This window comes from Apteryx mantelli, chromosome 2 (genome assembly GCF_036417845.1).
Source record: "Apteryx mantelli isolate bAptMan1 chromosome 2, bAptMan1.hap1, whole genome shotgun sequence".
Classification (NCBI taxonomy): Eukaryota; Metazoa; Chordata; class Aves; order Apterygiformes; family Apterygidae; genus Apteryx; species Apteryx mantelli.
The window spans coordinates 134,391,789-134,412,188 of record NC_089979.1 but is presented as its reverse complement, the minus strand read 5'-3'; the positions used below and the strand labels follow the sequence as shown (position 1 = coordinate 134,412,188).

Sequence of the window (20,400 nt, the reverse complement as noted above, 5' to 3'; positions counted from 1 at the left end):
AGTATTAGTTTTCAGGTTTGAGCCTCTGTTATATTTACAAGCTTAGTGTTGACAGAAGAAGTAAAAGTGGAATACCAAGCACCAATTATTATGCTGTTTTTACTTTCATCATTATTCAGGTTCTTCAGAAACTATTTGCCTTTGGGCTTTACAGTACTAATCAGGAGCTTTACCAAGCAGCTATCAATGTAAAGCAAATTTGTTTGTCAGAAGCTTCAAGGTTCATGCTATTCAGTGTATGATATATAAACTGTATCAAGTTATTTCCAAGAAAATGTTTTACATGCTTCTCCATATGCAGTGTGCACTATATGTTTGGTTGATATGTGAACAGAGTTATTTGAAATTCAGAACACAACAGTGACTGGTTTGTGGTATAACTGGGACTTCTGACCTCAAAGAGGACCAAAAGAAGGGTAGCTTTCAGAGCACAAATATGGGCTTCTCAGACTATCTTAAGTGGATTTTTTGATCTGTTAAACATACTTTTTTATCTCAGTGATAGAACCAAATCTGAATTTCTTTAATTTACTATGGAGAAGTTGATGTAATTCTTAATGTCATGTTTAGGCTTATGTGCTTTGAATTTAATATGTGTGGTTTTGTGCAGGGTGCTTTAAAAAAAAAATTCATTGAGGGGGAGAGGTGAGAAAGAAGACTCTTAAGTAAGAGACATTTAAGTAAAATCTGGCATGTCTGGAAAGGTATATAATATGAACTCTATCTTGGTCATTGGTCCTTCTATTTATTTATTTATTTATTTACCTGGTGGCTAGTAACAGCAAAGAGATGCAGCCAAGGTGTAAAGCAAAGAAAATACAACTTTTTCTAAGAGACGGTCAATGTTTAACATAGTTAACAAAGGAACAAGTGTAGCATTACTTGTATGTGTTACTGTTTGCATTTTGATGTCTGTTAACAGGATAAAACAGAAGGTGCTGGAACTCTCCCTTCAAAGCTAGCATGAGCTTGCATTAATATACTCCTGGTTTCTCTGCTTTGGTGTTGTTTTTAAGAAAGTGCTCAGCTGTGGACATGGTTAATTACCTTGAGTATTAAGGAAGTACAGCTGTCCTATAGAAAATGACTGTTGTTCTGTTGCCCAATACATGTGGTAGCTGCTGATTTTTAAGATAATCTAATTAAACATAATAATATCTTTTGACTCTTGACTTGTTTACTTAGTGAGTTGACTTAAAGTATTTGAGTATCTGAAGTTTGCTCATAATATTCTACTTAATGATAACATGCAGAGATAATTTGGGCTTGTTAAAACTTGTTAAAGTTCTGTGTCTAACGGAAGGGTTAATACTATCAAGAGAAGAGAAGTAATATTTTAGCATAGATGCATATCCCTTTTATCAAGTTTCCTAAATGAAATATTGTAATTTTTTCCCTCAAATACATATATATCACTGGTACACACATGTACTGGTCTTACCCTGTTTTTTTAAAACAATTGAGTTGATAAGGAAATATTTCAGTTATTAATTCAGTTTCTTTGAAAACAAAAGCATCACTATCTGTTCAGTAACACTGATCATTAGATCAGTTAAAATAGTACTGAATAAATGAAATACAAAAATATCAGAAAGACTTCATCACTGAACGAACATCTGGCAACCGTACTGTCCATTAGCTTTTCTTCCCATTGGAAAAAATGTATTTTATGTGTACTCCAAAGTTAATCAATTAACATTATTTCAGAAAAAGGCAAGAAAGGGAAGAGTAAAGGGAAAACAAACTAAACATCTTAACATGTACCGTGTAAAACACTCTGCTGTTAGCCCACTCTTAGGAGGAAGCCTTAGCTTCAATATTTCTACAGTTAGGACCAGCCAAAAATATCCGGTCTTTCACAAGGGTGGTCCAACACTATCAGGTGGCCTTTCTGCAGTGCTCCATTATGATTACAGAATAGCTCCTGCAGATAGAGGGAAGAGAGAAGATGAGAGACATGGTCCTGTGTTCTTCTGTACCGGACTGACTACTTTATGTCCCGCGGAAAGGGAAATGCTACAATGTTCTTCAGCCTCACCATCTTCCCTGTGTGCACTTGTATCACATCTGCTGCCTATCCTCACTCGTTGATGCCTTCCTCCCAGGCGCTTCTTGGGAAGAGGAAATGTTCTCAAAGCTGTGATCTCTGTGTTATGAATAAGATATAAAATACAGTGTCTTTTTCTTTTTTTTTTTTTTTTTCAAATAAAGCCAAGAAAAGCGGGTTTGTAAAGCCTTTCACAGATAATTTCATTGATTTAGTATGTCCTGTTTGTCAGGAGTTAGCAAGCATCTTGAGGAACACTGATGTATAATTGTCATATTTAAGGGTAGGACGCCTTTTGTGTGACCTTCCCCGCGCCCCACCCTGCCAGGATTCCTTGAAGATTTTTCAGCACTTACAGGATTCTGTGCGGTAGATGCTTCAAAAAGACCCATTGTGCATTAATAAGTTGGGTTTAAGCTGTTTTCAGTTATATTTATCTACCCTATCTGAGTAGCAGGAAATAAGTCTACAAACCATTAACAGGACTTGATTAAAAATACATAATTCAAAGATTCACAACTGAAGTTTCAGTTTTTAAAAGGAGATAAGAGTTCTGGTTTTGTACTTCAGAAGAAGAGGTTTCACATATCTTAAAAATGTATTTTGCGCTATACTGAGTCAAAAAAGGCATTTTATTCAAGTATTTGCCCCTTTTGGAGTTACCTTTGAAGTACCTAGACTGGTTTGGTACTAGATGAGCTCACCAAATAGAGTTAAGCGCTCACTTTCTCCCAGAAATTAAGCATGATGCCTTCACAGCACTCAGTTTTCCATAGTTTCAGGGTGAGCTAGAACTTAAGTGTATGTCTCAACTTGGCCTCTGCCTCTTCCTTCCTTTCAAGTCATAATATAAGATTGATGAGAAGAAGGACTTGTCCCTCATGTTATCCCAGGGAGGGGAGGGGGGAAGTAAATCTGTAGTTGCAGTTTTGGGGTTATGCTTTAGAGGGATAGTAGGTCTGTACACACATACACATGCACTTCCAATTTCTTTTTCTTTTTTTTTTTTTTTAAGTTCCAATAAGGGGATGATGTCCTTTTAGGAGGACATTATCATGGCTCTTTCCAACAACTTGGAAAAAACAAATAATTGTTATAAATCTTGTTTTAGAAACTCTCGTTAGTGTGTTTCCTGAAAAAAATATGGTAACTAGTTTTAGGTATTCTACTGTACCCCAGTAGTCATCTTAGATGAATTTAAAAAGAGATTTTTGTAACATTACAGGAGTTTGAAGATGATTATGTTGAATTTAAAGCCAAAATCCTGGATTTTGACAGACATCTTGCATCAGTTCTTTGTGTAGGATTTCATGACTGTTCAGGTTTAGAATCTGTATTTAGAGTCAGTATCCATATTCATGAAACTTTGTCATTCAATATTAAAAAATCCAGGTTTATGCATTGTCTAAATTAAATTATACTTTATATACAGGTAAACTATTTGTGGATTGCATATTTCAGAATACAGACTAACAGAAAATATTTTGGTAGTATATGAAATGTGTATAAATTTTTAAGAATTATTACAGGATATACATGCCAATATGTCATCAATTGAAGTTGGAAACTACAAGGATGTTCTGGTTCTTTTGAAATAAATATAATTTTGTGATGTACTTCATTTGTAGGATCAATTTAAGATCTTAACTTAATTAAAATAGGAATAGAATTTATGAATACTGGTCCTTTCCATATGTTGACCTATAGCTAAGGCCAGATCTAAGAAATAAGTCAAGTGAAAAGAAAGATTCCCAGTCCACTAATGTTTTGTATTGAGACTTGACACCACAGAGTACAAAGAATCTCATGTATGGCAGGTGCATCTAGGCTGCTCCATCTAGTGCTGCTTATAGCTATCCTGTGTAGTTGGAGCATGTTTCTGCAGTAGTATGTATTATTTTTAAGCAGGAATAATTAAAATGTAGGATGGGTAACAACTGATTAGAAACGTTCTTGAGAAGATTGATTTAGGAGTTGTCATATGCTGAACATGAGTCAACAATGTCCTGTTATTAAGAAAGAGGCAAATATGCAAACAGATATTTAAACAGACAAGTGGCCTGAAAGACCCGAGAAGAAATCTGTCATTTTAATCACCATTGATAGGGCCTCCAGTGGAGTGTTATGCCCACGTATGAGCATTACACTTCAAGAAAGATGATCTGTTGGTCGCTACTGAGGATAAGAAGACTGCAAGCAGACATAAATTTTCAAATATGTTAAAGATTGCTATATGGAGGAAGGAAATAGTCTGTTCTCTATGACCAGAACGTAATGAGCTTAAATTACAGTGCAGAAGGTTCAAGTTTGATAACTGGCAAAACTCTCTCATGGCAAGTGTAACGAAGCACTAGAATAGATTCCTAAGGGAGGTGACAGACTCTTCGCTATAGAAAATCTTTCAGAGAGGGCTAGAAAAACTTCCTTTGGAAATGGCATAGGTATAGCAGATCTTGTCTTGGGACAGGAACACAGACTAGTTACTCTTGAAGTCCCTTCTAGCCATACCTTTCTATGACACTGTATACAACACACTCAAATTGTGTCATAGTATTACACTTAACCTATGGTATGCATAGAATAGTAATAATTAATACTTAATTAAATAATCTTGAATAAATGAATTTTCCTTAGGTTCTCACTTTGGGCATTGTTAGCAGTTAAATAAGCATCTTGCTTATTAACTCTGGCATTTATTGTCTGTTTCTTTCCAAACTTATTTCTCACTGAATTTGGATAATACAAATAGTATTAAATCTACTCTTTGAGAAGGCATATAATTTCTCATGACATTTAAGTACCTTAAGCATAGCAGGAACAACAGAAAACTGAATTTCGTATTCTCAGAAAAGTCACTTCTGCTTGCTTGTTTGGCAATTTTTTACAGCAGCAGGTTTTGTTTTCCAAAACTATTAACTTAAAATTGACACTGACTGAATTTGTGTGGGATACTGGATGAACAGATGAGGGGCTCTTGAGGAAGAGTATAAGAGGGAGAAAACACTCAGGTGAGAACCATGGAATGTCAGATCTTAGAAAACATCTAGAAGGCAGATTGTATACCTATACTTGATCTGAAAAACACAGTTCCATACTTTCTAGGATCTAAATTAAACTGTCATTCTTCAGCATTCTAGAGTTTGTATACATAGCATAATTTAAGAGCATGTTTGGAAATATATGTGGTCTGTTTCTCAGCACATGGCATATACTGACAGTATTGCTTGGTACAGTTCCAATCCTTGTAGTTCAAAAGCATTTGGGATGAGATTTCAAATTGAAAGAAGAGCATTATGGAAAAAGAAATCGAATGCTTTTGTTTTTCTTTTTTTCCCTGTGAGCTTTTAACTGTTTTGGGATCTTAAAAAAAAACTATAATCATGGAGATATTTAGCCCAAATTATACTATATTATTGCAAATGTTTTATGAAGAACTGGATAATTGCAAATATTTATATGCTGAACATATTAACCCGGTATGTTATAGTGCAAAAATAAAAGCTTTCTTTTTTCTTTAATTCAAAGTGGCTTCATTTCTTTTCTATTAATAAACAGGTGAAATTAAAGGCAATAAAATAATTAACAAAATATGCCAATTACTTCAGGAAACCTTAAATGGTCTGAAGAGTTGAAGGGATGAATACAGACGTTTTGGTCTTCTCAGATCTGTCTCACCCGTAAGTGTTCATAGCTACTGATTTAGTGGAAAGTTAACAGACTTTAAATAAGGCATCGCTAATCATTGATGAACAAGTATGACCTGCATAATATAGTCTGTCTTTCGTCCATGTGAATTTATACATGTGTTGTGCATGTATACAGTTTTTCAAATATTCTGATACATTCTAGAAACTTCCTGTTTCTGCATTGACGTGTACTCTGTAGTACTCTTAGAATTGTTTTTTATATCTGTAAGAGATGTCCTTGATAATTGTGTGGATGAGTCCATCACTAGAAAAGCAAAACCAACAATTTTTCCATTTCAGGACAACTTTAACATAACCTGTGTAAACAGTACTGTTTGTTCTATAGTAATAACATTCTGAAAGATACTTTCATGGGACCTAAATATTCAAGCTATTTGAAAATTGTGCGCTGTATCTAGCTCCTTTCCCCATCCTTCACTAAACGTATGCTTTTAGGTGGCAGCACAAAGGATGGCATGTTCCTGTAGGAGAATTAGACCCACCTGAGTTAAAAATTATTGAGTAATAACCGTTTCAACCATTGACCAGTGATGTAACCACTAAGATATAATGGGATCATGTCCTCTTCTTTTCCCAGAATCCTAATTGTTCTGTGTTCTCACTTTTTGTTTTATGCATTTTCTTCTCTCTCTCTCGTTTGATTTGATGAGGCTTTGGGTAGCTTAAAATGGTCAGCATCTATAGAGCTTTCTCTAAAAATAATATGGGAGCTAAAACTTTTCATGTTAAATTGTGGGTTGCTGTTAATAAATGAAGAAGAGTGATTAGGTGTGTTTTTTTCCTTGCAGAGTCTTAGAAATTCCTGAATCTGCTTTTATTTATCAGAAATATGTAGAGATGTTGAAATTCCTTGACCTGTATGAAGATCAGGCCTATTGTGAATGAAAAGTTCAGGTGGATGAAATCTGTCAGTTTAATTTAAACCAACCTCTAATTAAACGTAATCCCAAAAATGGCCTGCTGAGTGTGAATTTTGATCCTAAGACATATGTATAATTATAATGAAATCTGTGTCTGATGTTTCCCCTTGACTTCATATTCTTAAAATGACAGTAAAATTCTGGGATATGAGTAAATGTCATCTGTGATTCCAGGAAAATTATGAAAATCATCTTTTTCTTGTTGTAATATTTGTGATTACTTATTTAGTTATCTTCATTTTTCAGTTGGGAAATCTAGTTGCCCTGTGCCTGCAAGGGAGAGAGTTCTTACTTTAAGCAGTAATAAAGAAATCCCTTATAATATTAATTGTTTTTACCAGAGACACATGGAGGCTAATAATAATGACAGTTAGTACTTGTCTGCAACATACAGTACTTTTTAGTTGCGAAATTTTAAAGACCCTACTTCCCTGACCTTAAATTACTGTATGTTAATTAAAAGATGTCTACTTGATATTTTCTTATACTCCACTCATCACGATGCTATTCTAATGCCTCAGTATCTGAGATTACATGCAAAATTAAAAAGCTCTTGTGTTGAGCCTTCTGAAACTGTTTCTTTTTTTCTTCTAGCTAGTGACTCTATTGAGAGAGGTGAAATATTTCCTGATGTTGAACCAAGCCAGTATTCTAGATTCTGCTTTAGCAATGTATGAGAAAAGGAACAGTTTTGCAAAGGTTTGTGCTTACAGGATGTATAAGCTGTGTGCTTTTATTGTTTTTCCCCTCCCTCTTGCAAATTGCATGCATGTGTGTGAACACATGCACAGCCCTGTCCTGCTGTTCAGCTTGTTCAAAGGAAATATCACATCCTTGTCTAACAGAATCCCAACCTGCAGCTTACACTTCAGCTTGCAATACTGGCCAAAGCTGAGTGTTAGATACTTGGAGGCACTCCCAGTCTGGATCTTTCAGACTCTGGCTTCAGTCAGTTGTCTTCCTGTTGCCTTCCTACCTTCTTCCCAACAGCCTGTTCTATTTTGACACAATTAGGGCCCACATGTTTCCCTTTCATAGGATGTGTGGAAGGAACCCCCTCAAATAGCTTTTCTGTCCATCAGAGTGCATAATATCACATGTGTGACTTCAGAGGGGTTTCATCCTGTGAATGTCTTTCCTGTGAACAGAATATTGGAAACCTTGAACTTGTTCAGATGTACCTCAAACTAATGCAGGCTCTTCTGCAGGTAGAATATCCTCTGACAGAAAAAGAGCTGAAAGCTACTGATGACCAGCTGAAAAAAGCAGAAGAAATGCATGTGGCAGATGGCAACCTGCTGGGACTGTATCAAACAAGTGAAAACGTCAGCGTGCGATTTAGAGCAAAGAGTTCAGCAATCAAACGATAATGTTAGAACAGTCCATCAGATTATGAATGGTTGGATAGAACATGCCCTCTTTTTCAGGAAAGATGAAAAAAGAAGCTTTATTAAACCTGTATGACAAAGAAGAAAGAATTGCTAAAAGATAAAAAATACTACAGAAAGATAGTTACCAGATCCAACATCTTGTAGAGGTAATAGATGTGTTATTTAAATGACCATCTGATTTTATTTTGTAAAGTGTATTTCTGGCAATGACTGTTATTCATAACCACACTTTGTCGATCGCTATCATGTGAGAAAAGTCTTTTAGTTATGGCTGAATGAGCTGTATTTTGATGTGGTGATATGGGTGTTAAATATTTGACTATTAATACTCAGATTCACTTGTGTGTTTTTGCTAATTACTTGTGTCATTATACAAACCACATAAAAGTTCTTTAAGACTGACATATGTGAAGACAAATAGGGAGAAGACAGAACAGTCTTTGCAACGTTTGAAAAGCACTTTAGTGCTTTTTTAAGTTGGTAGATTGGGAATGACTGACTAGTGCAGTCATGATAGTTCTGCTGTCTCATTTTTCTTACCCTGATCTATGTTGTTTCTGTGACCTCTATAGGTAAAATCATTTCTGCAGCTGGAGAAATCACCCATAAATTCCTTCTTGCACTGGATATGTTGTGAAATACTTTTGATTTGAAATCTGAATATTGCTTGTTTATTTGCTTAATTAAAAATACACTTCAGATACCCTTTGATTTAGTATTTGTAAGTAAACAGAAAAATTAAGTTAATATCCTTAAATATAAGCTGCTGTGTTATGTGACTACCGGTGATAGTGATACAGTGCTTCTGAATCAAAGGCCTTAATATGAACAAGACAGAAACATAGAAGCAGGGATTTTTTTGTCTCTTTGACCCATTTTTGCTAATTTTTCTTGAAGAGACCTGCTTGTCTATTTCTAGTGCAAGATGCACGTAAATTTTTCTGTCCGTTATCAACATTAAACTTAGTGTTTGTATCTGAAGAGTATCTTACAGTTCATATTCGGGTCTAACTTTATTTGTATTATTGCCTTTATTTATACTGTTGATACTTATTTAAGAACAAGATTAAAATAAGGTCCCATACTGGAATGCAGAACAAACATACAGAGGTATTCTTTCAAAATGTGGCTATTCCATCGATGTTGCTGCATTCTATTACATTTTCCACTAACCTGTAGTCTTATCAGTGCAGGAGATATCTCCACCCTTGCAAGGAGCTTTGTTAGTGTAAATATGATTCCAAGGAGGTTCAGGAGTCTCCTACGCTGATCAAAGTGCCTTCCAGCAGCACATTTGATACAAGAAGTATTAGTGTTATTTTGTGCTATATATCAACTGTATAAGGAGGCATACGGAATGAAGACATACAATAACACAACCATAAATTAACGTCCTTTTTAGTATGTTTGTTTGTTTATTCATGGAAATTTAAAGCTCTTCAAGGCAGATTCCTCATCAGCCTCTTGGAAGATTTATATAGAGTACATTGATGACATTGTAGTTGATGGTTTATATAACACCATAATGCATTCTTTAGACTTCTTTTGGGAGAACACACAGGAAAGCTTGAAGCCATCTCCACTTTTCCAAGCACAAAAAATCCTTAGTGCCATAGGAATTGAATTTAAACCTTGCTAGATAAAGAGGCTAGTGATGGCTTTTATGATCCTAGTGATGGCTTTTATGATCTAGTAGCTTAACTTCTGGGTGATATTTTCAAAATGTCTGCCCAGGTGAAAAGGGTAGCAACACACCTGGAAGCAGAACATTAACAGGTATAGTATTCACTGAACTGGTGGTTAGAGTTAGTCCATGAAATGTTCAGCTTTGAATAACTTGCAAAGGATATGTATTCAGTTTTCTTTTGTATGTTTTTGTAACAAATGTAAACCTGAAATAGGAATAGCTGAGTGAATTGTGCTTTTGTATTAATAGATTTATTAGAATAAGGGTGGAATTCCAGTCTTTCATTTGCATGTCAGTATGTTTAATCAATTGGTATTGTTGTCTTTCAATTACTGAAATAAGTATTTCTTTTAATGCCTAGAATGATATGGACAACATGTTAGATCTGTCTGAAATCAGGCAGGAGATCATGGAGAGAGTGGCAGATGTTACCATCAAAGCCCTGGAGTGCAGAAATTCTCTTTATACCTACGTTTATCTCTGGCTAGATGACCAGTCGGAGTTTATGAAGCAGTTTCTTCTTTGTGGTCATGGTTTTCACATGTGAAGAGATGTCTCATGTTGATAAAGTTTATGAACAGCCTGCCACTACTGAACTGTTTAAAGAGCAAGCAAGAAAGCAACTAGTCTTAATTACTCTTCCCATTTTTTCTCACTAAACAACCAGAGTTTATACATATATTTCTCTTTTCTGCCATAGATTGACATCTATGAAAATATCTGTGTTCAGATGAGCAAGTCTGAAGGCTTTAGAATTTTTGAGAGCTGATTTAAGGTGGATATGAAGCCTTTCAAAATGAGTTTGCTAAGCATTATTAAGAAATGGAGCTGGATGTTTAAGGAATATCTTTTGAGATTTGTCGTTGTTAAGTAAAAGGAGTGTGTGGGGTGTGGGGGGGTTGTATCTATGTGCACTGTAGACATAATTATAAGTTTAGGATCTTTTTCTATGTAATACTAGAATGAACTAAGTTTGCATATCCATTCATGTCAAGCTCATTTAACTAGAAGTAAAGCAGAGCAGAGTTTGGGCCAGCAGTGGTAGTTTTTCAGCATAGCATTTCAAATCTATCATATTGAAACATTGCTAGACATAGTTGTATTTAAGGATAGTCTTCTTATAATGTTTTTTAAAACAGTGTAAATTACTGGGTGTTTTGTTTTGTTTTTACTTTCCCAGCTGTTGCTCTTGCGTATTCTACTGGGTTAATTCTCAGTAGTAGGTACCTGTCATCTCTGAACTGCTGTCTTAGAATAATCTACTTCTACAACATAAGCACTACTGGTAGAACCAGTAGGGCTTACTACACATTTATTCACTATAATAGGAGCGTTTGCTGTGTTTCTAATCCTATCTTTCTCTCTTTGATAGTCTGACTGACTTAGAAGAATTTATAAAATTGACAGATGCTGGACTTCAAAGAGAGGTGAACTAGGGAGATTCTTGTGGGCTGATGGAAATAACAGGTCATCTCTTGGCTGTGAGAGACAGACAACTATTGCTGAATTTTTGAACCTTTAAAAGAGATACTTATGCTGTTGGAAGGCTATGGACAGAAGATTCCAGACCAAGTTTATGTCCATTTAGAGGTAATCCAACAAAAGTAATATTTCATGTCTACATGTGTGCATATGGTCCTAAAATAGCAGTACTTGACCTCAGTGATGTAAAACAATTCAATTTTCTCTCCTTCTTAACTGCCAGACATAAAGCAGGTAGCTTTTATTGTTTTTTTAAAACACTTGTTTTATGTGAATGATGGAAAGTCAGTTCAAAGAGAGATCTGCTACATTTTGTTCTGATGAGGTCCATAGTATTTTTTGCCTTTTTCTACTGATCAAATTATGCTTACATTCATAAGCCTTTTCCTAGACACTGACCCATATAGAAACTCCAGTGAATATATTTTTTATGTTACTTCCAGTTCCTTAACAGAGTTAGCAATAGTTTGGGACTCTGTTCAAATATGGATACAAAAGTTGGGATTTAATGCCTGTTAAATGATACCGTCTTTCAGACATCCTCAGCCACTTGTTTCTGTATATGTATTGCCCTATAGCTGTTCCAGTATAATTATTTTGAGTCATAGGTGAACTTGGGGGAATTATCTGTATTAAAAGTAACTTTGTTGTGTTAAGAATAGGTAGAAAGGCACTACAGCTGAAGTGGTTCCCTCTAACACTAAAATAAATGCTTATTAAACTATGGCATTACAATCAGCACCTGCATATGAGAGACCTTTATTTGGATTGTTTTGGGAGATGCACTACATTGTAAATAATACTACCCTGTTATTTAGAATGGGACAGAAATTCAGCTAATGTTTTTCATCAGATAATCTAATTAGTCAAAATGGAAACTTCTCACCAGATTCAGTGAAATCGTGACAAGATTCTCTGGTTCAGAGTGAAATTTCTGTTTCTACCTCTGTCTGATCCAAACCAGATCAAGGAGTTGGCTAGAAAAATAAATGTAACATTTTATCTTAAACTAGTATTCTAGTTTCTCTGAAGTGACTTGGATTCAGGTTTTCCTTTTCTCATGCAGCTTTTCAACCAGACAAAGAAAAAACCTTTCAAAGTATTTTTTTCATTCTGATGAAATGGGTTTTTGAATGGTTTCCTGAATGTTTTTTTCTTGAGGCCTTAAAGAGATTTGTAGAATGAGAAAGCTATTTCCAGCTCAGCTTTGTGTATTTGAAACTGTGTTAAGTGTTGAGGCAGTGGGAGGGGAGCTCTCTAGTTTACTGTGTGGAAGATTCCCAACACATTTTAAAATCAATTTTTATGTGATTAGACATCAAATAACTAAGTTCATTAAGTTATTTCAACTAGTTTGTTTACCAGCTAGCAATAAAATTACTTATTTTGCACTTGACAAAAATTCTAGCAAAAGCTACCTGGTACAGTATTGTTTGTAATTAAATAAACCCTCCAATATAATTTCTTATTGATGGACAAGTTTGGCGTTATCCCCATTGTTTGTATATAAAGTTCACCTGTATATTTCTGCCATGTGTGATATTTTTCCTCCAAGATAATTTTACTCTGTTCAATAGAAATTGTCTGAAAAATGAAATGCCATTAAAAAGATAGCTGTGTCTGTAAAGCACAAAATAACTCCTTTCAGACTTCTGAGGCTGCAGTTATCAGAAGAAAATGTGCTTCATTTGATGTACATTGAACTCTGAAATCATTCTTTTCTATTTCTCTCTTTTTTTTTTTAATGAGAACATGATCAGTGACAGATCTTATTACCTGTGTTTTATCAGGGGAAGCAAATAGAATTCAGAGAAAGATTTAATATGAAAGCTCTTTTTCAGTTTGATGTAGAAAATCCATATGCTCGTCTTGAAAAGGTAATAGGAAATCTCAGTAAAACATATTTGCTTGTAATCTTTCAGTACCAAATCTAATGATATTGTGATATACACATTGAAATATTTACTTTTTTGTCAAAAAGATAGAATTTTAGCAGTTAAATATCAAAAGTTTTGTCTTCCATATCTTAAAGTCACCACCAAATCCCAGTTTCTCTTGTTTCTCTTCCAGTGTTGCATACTATCATTGATAAAATAAAGCACTGCAGAATATTTGCATATCCTCTATATTCATGTTCTTTGAAAAAGTCGGCATAATATACTGTGAATACATCAGAGTGGAAGATTTAGTGGATCTTTCTGAAACATCATGGAGGGGTTTTGCTAGCGTTTATACGACTTTATAATAATGAGAAAAGTGATTTAAGAAGCCAAAAGAGTTATTTATTACAAGAGTAAATTAACTGTTTTCTGTGCAGTTATTTGTCTTTATGGTTCAAACATAGAGAGCATGGCAGGCCTTTTGGGTGTTTCAGAGATGTTGCAAATGCAGCATGTTAACCTGTTTGCAATAATTCCTCTAAATTTTTGGTACATTGAATCAGATGTGTAGATTTCACTGCCAGGTTTTGTTAAGTTCAGAATACTTTATATCTGTACTTTATTTAGTGCTCTTTTCCTCTTCAAAGCAAATCAAGAGACTGAGATGCTGGAAAAAGAAATGTTACCAATGCAGGAATCTGCAAAGCTATTTGAAGTAGTAATTCCAGACTACAAGCAAATGAAACCATGTCAAAAAGAAAGTTGCTCAAGGAAGTGTGGGATATTAGTGTTTACACTAATGTAAGATCTTTTTTAAGAAATTATAAATTTAGAATGTTTTGAATGTTATATGCTTAATTTGGTCCATGAAGTGTTTATAGTTTTGATAAAAACAAAAAAAAGTTTAAAATACTGAAGAATTTCATATTCCTTTTGTTTTTGAAGTTATAAATGCCATATTTTAGAACACTCAGATGAAGAGTATCTCTAATCTCAAAATAATGCCAAAGCAAAATAACCCTTGCAGTTTCATTTTAAGCTTATTTATTACCAGTAGTTTGCTGGAATAATTAAAATCAATGAGTAAAAACTCAGAAAGCCTGAAAATCCCACTTCAGGACATCAGAAAGCTGCGCATTAGCTGTGCATTGTACATTAGAAAGCTGTGGAAGGCTAGATGCAAGGCAGTTTCACCAACAGTTATATCCTCGGTTAGATCCTGAGTCTGGGAAAGTCAGTGTACAGAGCTGTATGGTAAATCAGCATTATAAAGTTCTGTTTATCCCAAGAAGTTGTTTTTCATAGGCAACTTAAAAATCTGTATATTTGATTTTTTTCCTGTAGTTTTTTGCATAGCATGGCTAGTGCCAGGGAGGGTGGGGGCAGTTTCCCCCACTTTTCCAGCTGCATCTTTATAATATCAGTAGATATAGGTGTGTATTTAATAGATATATACACACCTTTCTCACACTATCAGAGATTTAGGTATGAAATAGTTAAAAGCTTGGATTTTGGTTTAGGTTTTGAGAAGATGGATTATTCGGTACGCTTTCTAGGTAGTGGTGGTGTAGGCTTGGAAAAACTTAATGTTTCAAGGGCCAAGAGCTATTACCACATGATAGGCCCACCCACTGCATCCATTTATCTGTTATATAGCAAAAACTTGTTTTTACCAAATGTTGTTGACACTTTTATCTGTACTTTCTGTTTCAGAGCAGCATTGATGATTGCACTAAAACCCAGTGGAGACAGATTAATGTGGAACAGATGGATACAGAGCTCAGAAGGTTTGCCAAGGCAGGTTCCATAGCTGACTATTTCTACAATTTATCTGTCTTGATGCCACCCCTTTCTCACTCTTCCCACCCACTTTGATGTTTCAGTGGATTTGTTGCTCATGTTCAAACTGAATATTCAGGAACATGTTTTGGTTTGGGAACTCTCCTTTAAAATTTTATTCTTCTGGCTGAGTTTCCAGTCCCTGTGGAGGTACATGGTAAAATCATGCTGTCACCTCTCTGAATTGAGGCAGTATATAAAAGAATAAAGAGGGTGGGATTTTATGTCAAGCCCTACAAGATGAAAGTCATTAGTTTTAGAGACAAGTGGAATTTGCAGAGGTTTGTCTGCTCTGCTCTTGGACATAGCTCCATAGTGTTGGAAGGTTAAGCAAAGATGTTCATTTTTAAAGGGAGGACACTTTCTTTGCTTGAAGTATTTACAGTGGTTTTTTGGACAGTAGTCCTCCAGAAGACAGTTGCAAGAAGACGAGGGAAATTTGAAGCAAAAATAGGAACTAAGGCCCCCAGACTGTTTGCAGGACCCTAAAGGAATAGCTGTGATTCACAGACAGTGTAGTAGTTGTATATGCTGGGAAGAAAGTCTTGAACCTAATGGGTATAACTTTTCTTCTTCATTACACATTTGTTTCATGTGGAAGTAAATAGGTTTCCTTGTATGCCCAACTAATATTGCTGCAAGAATCAGGCTTAGAGCAGGTGTCTTCACTTAAATTGCTTCAAAATGATGTGACCTCACTCAGTTGCTGCGTATGATACCAGCGACATGCGGTATGATAGGGATGTGAAGAGCAAGGGGAAGGTTGGAGTAACTTCTGCGTTTGCATTGTTCACTGTGGCATGCCAGGTCATGGAAGAGAGAAGATGCTGATCACTGCCATTGCGACCTGTAGGTTGAACACCTGTGTCATGCTCATCAGACGCTGGTGTACATACAAGAGTTTCCATTGCATCTCCTTATATTACTGTGATAAAATAAAGGGCTCTGGTCCAGCTGGAATCATAAAATCGCTGTGTAAATATACAATGTTAACCCAGTTCCATTATTTAAATTGGCACATTGGAAAGAACATTTCCAGAGCCTTGAGCTAATCGGCAACATAAATCAATGACCCAAATAAAATCTTCCCTAAAAAAGCCCTAAGATTTCCAGAGTATAGTACTGTGTCTGTGGATTCCGTCAACTTCAATGACAGCTGTACAAATAAACTTGCTGTTTGGTCCTGTGTCTGTGATATACATTACAGTACAGGAACACACAGGCTACCACTCAACAAAGTGTTTCAAACAAAAAAATACACTAACAGCATCAGCACAATATTTCATCTGGGCAGATTAGCTTCAAAGGTACCACACAGTTTTGGTGAAAAGCTGAAAGCACATCGGTATCTAGAGGGCATATGACTTATTTCATTTAGATGCCATTTGGATACTTTATTATATGCTTGTGTATGGTTTCTTACTTATTTACTTAGTTTGTTCTGTGTTGTCCTTGTTTTACAGGTCAGGCTTTTAGTAGTGGATGATACTACCTTAACAGACCTTCTGGGACTCCAGCTTCATGAAGTGGAAGATGAAGTCCAAAGTACAGTTGACAAAGCTGTGAAAGAGTTTGGTACTGAAAAGGTGAGAGAGAGCCATTCTTCCTTCTGCTTCTGCAGAATAGTATGTAATAAACTGTTGTCTTGATTGTAATTAAGAGCACTGATTAAGTTTTGTTTCAGGAAATTCATGATAGAAATGAATAATTTCATGCGACTTATCTGTTGAGAAAAATTCACAGCCTAAGTGAAGCATAGTGAAGCTGCCTTCTTATCTGTGGTATAATTTAACAAGACTGCATTAAACATAATTAAGTTACAGTTCTCAACTAAAAATATGAAATGTGATAGGTATAGACAGATCTTATTACTACTGTTCTTATTCCCAGATTTTTGCAGAAATCAGCCAATGTTCTGCCATGGAATTTTCTTATAAAGAGTATCACAGGAATAGAGCTCCTTTAATAAAGTCGGATGAACAACTGCTTGAAACTTTATATAACAATTAAGTAAGGATTTAATTAATAGTAATATTAGCATATCAGTATCATTCACTATCTTGATACACTTGGTTAGTTTAAGGGTTTTTTTCCCCCTGAATCTTTACTGCAGTGAGTTATGTTTTCTCCAGATGTTAGTCCTGTAAAATTATGTGTATGCTACTTAACTATATATATTCTAAGGAAAATTCCTGTCTCTGTGTAGGAGTTAACAAAATTACACTTTTCCAAGCTTATATTTTCTTAGATTTTTTGAAATCTTTTAATAATATGCTGTCCTTTTGCCATGTTTAAAAATGTCTTCTGTTATGATTTACAGCAATAATAAGGTACAAGACAATTTGTTAAACTTTTCTTAGCCATAGTTCCTATGTTTGAGAAATTATTTTCATTAGTACAGTTTTTTTGCCCTTCTTTTTGTTTTTGTAGGTTTGTCTGCAAGCAATTCTGAAAAGTACATATGTGGAATATTTCATTGGACAAGTGAAAAGTTGGCAAAAGAAATGAAACGTGGTAGATTCTGTCATTTCCATTTGGATGGGAATTCCACGTACATGGTATCATCTAGAAAGTATTTTGATTGGATCTGAAGATATCAGAAGCCAGCTGCCCGAAGATGCAAACAGATTTGATGGAATCAATACCAACTTCAAAGTTAGTAGGGCTATTTATTTAGGAACTCCTAGAGTTAGGCTTTTACGTCAATTTATATCTTGTATTACAGTCTACAATATAGTCTTATATTTAGACTACATATCTTGTATCTAGGCTATATAGATAGTCTATATCTTGTATTTAGACTATATGGAGTGGATAATTAAATAGATTTTTTAAAATAAATATCAAATTGACAAATTAGTTTGAGGAGATCTTTGATAAGTTTGTTTCTAACCCACTGAATTAAAGTTATTACAGAGGATCTCAGGCTTACTAAGGAGAATTTCAGAAGTAGAATTTGTATTCTTTTATTATTAAAATCGGAGTAATCATTTACCTTGTTTTCCTTTAAGGTGGACTGACAGATGCAAGACACTGCTGCAAACTATTATTGTAGAAGAAATTCTGCAGATTACCTCTTCACATGACTTTAATATCTTCTTTTATTATAATCTACCATTTATTAATTTTTGTTTAGCATCCTGGAGTCACATAAAGATCTGATACTTGTGTGTTGCAGAAACCCCTTCTGTCAAATGCATGTCACTGATGATGATGGTAAACAAAATACAAGGTTAAGGTATATTATTTATTGTTAACCAAAAGTGATTGTAGCAATCACTTGTAGCAAACTTAAACATTTTAACTTCCCCAAACTATCGTGTCTTAATTGTTCACCCTGACAAAAAAAAGTCACTGAAGCCTTTCTAAGTAAAGAAGATAACTTGCATTTTATCGACACACCGATAGTTCAGTTCATTTATTCCAGGGAAAGCTCTGAGGTCTCAGTTTTCACTACATGAATTTCTGAAAAGCTAAAGCTTTTCAGTGGAATCACCACTATCTACCTCTCCTGCCTCAGTGCTCTGATTTATAGTGTGGTTCTGCATTTAGAATTTGAAGTAAATTTCTAATTGTTTAAATTGCAGATTTAAATAATGTGGGCAGCAGCATGTCTAACTTCATACAAAAAAAAATTTTATATTCATACTTTTGTGCAAGCTGAGAACCCTGTTAAGAACAATGAATTTGTTGTAGTTTAATATGTACAAGTTTCCTCATTGTGCGTGTTGAAAAAGGCATTGGGCTTGCGCACACACAAGCAGAATTAAACACAAATTAATGCTTTCTGTTACTATTGGTCGTTTTTATTTTGTTGGAATAGATCTAACAGTATAATTAAAGTGGTATTTGTTTTCCTTCAATGTGATTGTCTGAGTTCATTTTGCATTTCCTTCATGTTCAGTCTAATCATTGTCAAAATAAGTGTGGATTTTTTTCTTTGTTTTCTTGTTCTCTTTTGCTATTTAAGAAGTAGAAACCAAAACAATCCAATGACGTGTCTTCTTCAAACTCTCTTTCCCAGTGATTTTCTTGTCGCAGTTTAGTAAATGGTATGAAATGGAAAAAAAAATCTGAGGAGAATTCCACATGTTGCAACTAATTTCCTTGCACTTCTGTACAGGAGTTAATGATTCACACAGCAAATACAAAAAATATGATAGAAGCTACAACCAAACCAAAGCTGTATGAAAAATGTGAAGCTTTGCAGCACAGGTAAAATTTCCAATACAATTATGAATTGTTCTAAAGTGCAGTTCTGGAACAGTCAAGAAATGACAGCTAAGTCATGTTTGCTTCTTGCACAGGTATGAGGTGATCTGATGGTAACATTTTTGTCATTTGTTCCTGATATTAAACATACAGGACTAATATATCTTATCAAGTGACACTTTCCCCTTTTTCCCCCCTTTCCCCTTTTTCCCCCCTTTCCCCTTTTTCCCCCCTTTCCCCTTTTTCCCCCCTTTCCCCTTTTTCCCCCCTTTCCCCTTTTTCCCCCCTTTCACCTTTTTCCATCCTTTCCCTTTTTTTCCCCCCCTTTCCCTTTCCCCCTTTCCCTTTTTTCCCCCCTTTCCCTTTTTTTCCCTCCTTTCCCTTTTTTTTCCCCCCTTCCCTCTTTTTTTTTCCTCCCCCTTTCCCTCTTTGTGAAGAAGCTCTGGCTGAATATTTAGAAACCAAGTGCATAGCTTCTCCTCACTTCTGTTTTGTTTCTTCAGCTGATTTCCTAGACATTCTTTCAAAAGGAATACAGCCTAAACAGGTAAACTTCCTTGCATATTTTTTTACTTCAGTTTGTCTACAGAAGGGCAAATTTCCAGATAACCATGTGAGGTGGAAAGTGTCATAAAACTTCACCTTTGTTTTAAAGTGTTAATTCACTTTACAAATATGAATATTTTGTGTACATAAGGTAATAAACATTTCCCCCAGCTGGAAAAGGTACAAAGTCTTCAACAAGGAGAGATGAAAGCATCATTATGAAAAAAGTGTTCGAAATTCTGTGCTGCTTCTTGCTGGAAATGTAGCCACGTGAGATTTGTATTTGTTTGGATTGTAGGTTTGCAGGAGTTACAAATGGAAAAGGCCAATGAGATCACCAAATCTGTTCTGCTTCTGGTCCAGACTGATCAAATCTTGGGTCTGCTACACGTAGCAATGATAGCTAGCACTGAAAGATCTATGGTCTCTTTAGGTTCTACTGACTGAGCTGCTGGCCATTGTACTAAAAATGTTTTTGTAGCCATCCTTCTGTTTTCCTCCCTTACACAATCATCTGCCAGGTTTTGTAACAGTTTGAGACCCATTTGTATTAGAGCACAGGCACTTTGATGTATTTCAGAAGCTCTATACTATGTTATCTACACACCAGATGATACTCCTGGCCTCAGTAACTATCCAGCTATGGCCATTAATTCTCTGAGTACTAAAATTATTGGTGTGTCTCAGAC

At 35.2% G+C, this 20,400-nt stretch overlaps 1 protein-coding gene across 1 annotated transcript in view; it reads left to right on the top strand.

The window, feature by feature from the left end:
* DNAH11 (dynein axonemal heavy chain 11) overlaps window positions 1–20,400 on the top strand; it is a 137,809-nt gene that overhangs the window by 4,953 nt on the left and 112,456 nt on the right. Inside the window, 11 exon segments of the mRNA XM_067292188.1 lie at window positions 3,273–3,389; window positions 5,389–5,545; window positions 5,629–5,724; window positions 7,269–7,345; window positions 7,823–7,999; window positions 10,114–10,295; window positions 11,125–11,179; window positions 13,025–13,111; window positions 14,828–14,911; window positions 16,417–16,539; window positions 17,384–17,444. Coding sequence (XP_067148289.1) covers window positions 3,273–3,389; window positions 5,389–5,545; window positions 5,629–5,724; window positions 7,269–7,345; window positions 7,823–7,999; window positions 10,114–10,295; window positions 11,125–11,179; window positions 13,025–13,111; window positions 14,828–14,911; window positions 16,417–16,539; window positions 17,384–17,444 — 1,216 coding nt within the window.